Genomic DNA, 4,696 nt, shown 5'->3' with positions numbered 1-4,696 from the left:
CTTCTCCGTCTCTTTAAATATCGTCTCTCCTCTTCCTTCATTTCTGAACTTTTTTCACATCGAAACCAACAGCAAAAATCCCTTAGCGTAAGTCAGAAATACGAGAGTGTTTCGTAGAGTTTATAGTTCGATAGGGCGATCACGAGTGAGACGTGATTCGTCTGCCATGGTTGTATCATGGGACTTTATATTCGTACAGTCCCGTCTCACTAACGGAGCGAATATTTTGAGTTAAGGAAAGAGATCATATCTCGACTTCATGTCTGTTTGCGAATACAATTTCTTATCGTTCTTGTATTCGTTCTTACATTCGTCTATTTTCCTTAACATCGCTTTTATTTTATCGTTTATGTCATCCCGGTTTACCGGCGTCTACAGTACTCCCCATTGTAACTCCCACAAATGAAATGAGTAAAGTCTTCTCCTCCTAATAACTTGAATTTTTTCCATCTTCCGATGAAACAATTCCACTTGGCCTTCTCGAAAGACTTTGATTTTTCCTCCTTTGTCGATGGATACTTGTCGCTGAGGGCATAACTGAACAAGTCTCTTAGAATTCATATAGATTCACGGACGAGTGATACGAGCTTTGGAGCTGGGTCTAGTCCGAGTGTTCGGCGAAGGACTATGGGGAAGAACAAATCAGAGTCAGACATGGAGATTTTTCTTGAGATTAGTGATATGAGCTTCGAAAGAGGCTCCGGCAGGGAATCATGCTTGAAGAGAGAGACTGCTTGAGCGACGAGGGACATGAGCTTCGACTCAGGCTTCTTCGGCAAGGCATCGAAATCAACAGATCTGACGACAGAGATGATCTGAATCAACGGTGTTATGATCCTTATGAACTTTACATTCCGATACTCCTCCAACTCTGAATCTGAATCTGTTCCGGAATCAGTACTGTCATCATCGGCGGCGTTAATTAGTTGAGAAATGAGTGAAATGAGCTCTGACTCCACATCTATATCCATCTAGTTTTGACTTTTCCTATCTCTGAAACAGAGAAACTCAGGCTTATTTGGATCTTCTAACAGATTTAAGGTAACACGTCAGTGATTTGACCCCAAAAAAAGTCAATGATGTCGTGGGACTGTCGCAAAGACAAAAAGTCAACCTCGTTTAGAAAAGAAGCAAATCTATCTAAGAAATAGATCAAGAATCGAAAAGTGTGTTTAAAGTACCTTAAACCTTCCGTGAAGAAGAACAAATACAGCACCAACCGAAAATCAGATGCACGACCAGCTAGCCATCTGAAGAAAAAAAACAGAGTTGAGAGAGATAGAGTCACAACAAGGAGACCCCCAATGACATATACAGTATATCAATATGTAATAAAAATAATCTCACCATCGTTCATGGTTTATATCATTATCTATATATAATATACTTTGTACACTATGATTTGACACTCTAACTAAAACAACTAAGTTTTTTTGTAATTTGTTGGATTAATAATCAAAATAGAAACGACAGTTACACCAAGCCGGCAAAGGTACACAACATTTTCAGAGCCATAAGCTGACATTTATATATGATTTAAAAGCGAAAAGATTACACTTTGTTTCTTTGAAATATTTCAACGATCTTGTTTTGGTTTTTCGGGTTTATGATTTGGCAATGAAACTAGAGTATACTAAGGCTGAAAAGATTGTGTATGATACTTTAGCTTTTAATATTTCAAGATCTTGTTTTGGTTTTTCGAGTTTATGAATTTCATCCCATTAGAAACAATTAGGTCTTGGTTTGGGTTCAATCAGATTTTTGGATTTTTGGGTTTTTGAATTTCGGCCTCATTAAAATACTATAAAAAATTTATTCAAATTTAGTTCGGGTTTAGCCGGGTCTCTTCAGGTCTAGTGACATTTCCAAAACCTGTTAAATCCAATAAAATTTTGGTTTTCAGATCTTAATCGGGTTTTGGAACTGAAAACCCAATTAAGATCTGAAAGCCAAAATTTTAAAGTTATTTAAATCCAAAAACCAAATAATGATCTAGTGGAACAAAGATCAAAAACAAAAAAAATAAAATGAGAAATACTTTTGTCACGATTCTTTTGGTTCTAATGTAATTTTTGATAAATAAAATTAGAGAGTAAAGACAATGAAATTAGAAAAAAAAACTCAAAAACTATGTGCAAACACATTATATCCGATAAATCAGAAGCGAAAATACATCGAACCCGATAAACTCTATATAGAGAAGAAGGAAGAGTACCAAATACAAAAATATTAAAAAAAGTATTTGAGTTAATTATTGATGTAATAGATACTTATTTTAGGTACCCAATAAAATCTTATAATATTTTGGGTATTTATTCGAGATTGAGTTCGGGTTTGTATGAGTATTTTTCTAGAATTTGAATTTTTCGTGTTTTCGGATATCCATTGGTCCGGTGCGGATAAAACCCATGAACCAAAATACTACAAAACAAATTGCTTTTGATATGTATATCGGATTCGGTTCGGTTTCAATTTATTGAGCCAGCTTCAGTTCGGGTTCAATTTATTTGCCTACCCCTAATTAAAGCGTTTATTAATTTTAGTTGAATTTATTGATTTTAAATAAATAGAAATGGCTTTAGAAATAGCTAAATGTCTGAATTCATAGTCTTAAAAAACTAGATCAAGTTAAGAATAAAGTTGGATTTGAGATTTAAAGTAGGTTTTTACGTTTAGAGAGAGCTTAACATCTGATTGGTAAAAGACTGGCTAACTTGAGCCTCTGAAACCAAAAGATAAAACCCCCCACTACCTCCATAATTTGTGCTAAGGCTGAGAAAAAAACCCAAATCCCAAAAACTGAACATGATTCGATCCGGAAAACAGTATCGAACCGAAACCAAAATTAGTTAAATATCCATATGGATTTAAAATTTTGGTATCTAGAGAATCCGAACCGAAGTATATTTTGGATACCTTGATATATCCAAAATAGATTTATATACCTAAATATATTAATTGTTTTTAGATTTAATATATTCAAAATATTCAAAATATATATGGTATTTTGAAGTTGTCCAAAATACTTGAAAATATATACAAATAGTCAAAATTAAATGTCTAAAATAGTTAAACAATAATCAAAACACCAAAATACTTAAAATATCTATTGATTATCTATCCAAATATTCAAGCCAAACCTATTTATATGTTAAATTTAGGTATTTTGGTATATGTTATTCAAATTTATATGTAATATATTATTTTAGTTTTAAATTTTGAGAAATTTAAAATATAAAATGAATTTAAATTTTAAAAATAAATTTAAACGGTTTATCCGAGTCCAACCAAACCCGTAAAGATCCGAATAGAACTCGAACCAAAATTTATAAATATCTAAATATGGCTAAAATATTTAACCTCAAAGATCCAAATTCCAAATACACCCGAACTGAACACGAACACGAATGGTATCCGAATGTCCACTCTTAAATTTGTGCTAGGGATTTCGTCTATAACATCCTACGTTACGGGAGAATAATAAATGATAAAAAGTAAGAATGATTACGTAAGACAATGCCACTGACATTAAAACCATAAACAAAACCATGTGAATATTTTGTCAAAAGTAGACAAATGCCTCAAGGAGGGGTCCAGTTCATTAGAAAAGGCATCCATTACCTATCAATTTCTTGGATGTTTATGTTGACACGACCTTTCCGTAAAAGCGAAAGTAAAATAGTAAGGAAATGGCAAACTGTTGTTCAATGTATTATAAAAGGAAATTTGGTAAAAAGTAACAAAACAACTATACTCTTATCACCTTAGAACTAAAACCAAAATCATTGTTCATTTAGTATAAATAATAATAATAATCAAGTTTTGTCTTTTTCTTTAAAATACAGTTAATAAAATTAACATTTTACTTTAAACTATAATGAAATACAAAGTAAAAACATTAAGAAAAAAAAAAGAAACAGAACTCTATCGTTGTCTTCGACTCTTCTTTCTCAGTCGACAAGAAATCTCCATCCCTTTTCAGAATTAAACAAGAAACTAGAAACTTGTCAACAAGAAATCTCCATCCACTTCTTATGGACGATTTCCACAAACCAGAAGAAGTATAGATGTGCTTTTTCTTATGTTAGATAGACCAAATTTTGGAAAAACTAGGAAAAAGAGTAGAAGCCCCAAGATTTTGACAAAATCGTTGTGGTTACGAAGAAGACTCAAATTTTGGCTACAATATTTAAAAATGGAAATAAAAAAGATTTAAGAGATTGGGGGAATATTTTGTAACCATGTTTCCCTAGATTTTTGAATATTATTTACAAATCTACTATAACTTACATTCTACCAAAGTTAGATAATAGATGTGAGCGTAGATAGGGTATACCACAGTTATAGATAAAATAAAATTTACAAGAATGTAGTTTCTACTAAGGTAGATAACTGGTTAATTATTAGGTATTCTAATCTACCAGAAATGCATGAACATAGAAGGAAATGAGGATTTTTAATTCAACCTTAGTATATGAGAATATTTTCGGTATATTGCTCATTTTGTGTTCATTAGATCATTGTATCTTTTTTTGTCATCAATTTATACAGATTCATACTGACTCTGTAAACCAAACCGCGTGATCTGCATCCATGTGAACGACAAAAGACGGTTGCTTCCTAACACTGCGTGCTAGTCTATCCGCCTTTGAATTTTGCGTTCTTTGTACATAGATGATCTCTGATCGGGTGAAAC

The 4,696-nt window shown here is 32.4% G+C and overlaps 1 protein-coding gene across 1 annotated transcript; it reads right to left on the bottom strand.

The window, feature by feature from the left end:
* Nucleotides 1–557: 557 nt before the first annotated feature.
* On the bottom strand, nucleotides 558–971 carry LOC106338442. Its single transcript, XM_013777417.1, has one exon. It carries the CDS (start codon nucleotides 969–971, stop codon nucleotides 558–560), a length of 414 nt encoding a protein of 137 aa, XP_013632871.1.
* Nucleotides 972–4,696: the final 3,725 nt, after the last annotated feature.

This window comes from Brassica oleracea, chromosome C4 (genome assembly GCF_000695525.1).
Source record: "Brassica oleracea var. oleracea cultivar TO1000 chromosome C4, BOL, whole genome shotgun sequence".
In the NCBI taxonomy this organism is placed as follows: domain Eukaryota; kingdom Viridiplantae; phylum Streptophyta; class Magnoliopsida; order Brassicales; family Brassicaceae; genus Brassica; species Brassica oleracea.
Note: the sequence above shows the minus strand (reverse complement) of the source record. Positions and strands in the feature narration are given on the sequence as shown.

Bases quoted from the DNA above. Each gene is read 5' to 3' on its own strand.
- LOC106338442 (XM_013777417.1), bottom strand. From the start codon at position 971: ATGGATATAGATGTGGAGTCAGAGCTCATTTCACTCATTTCTCAACTA.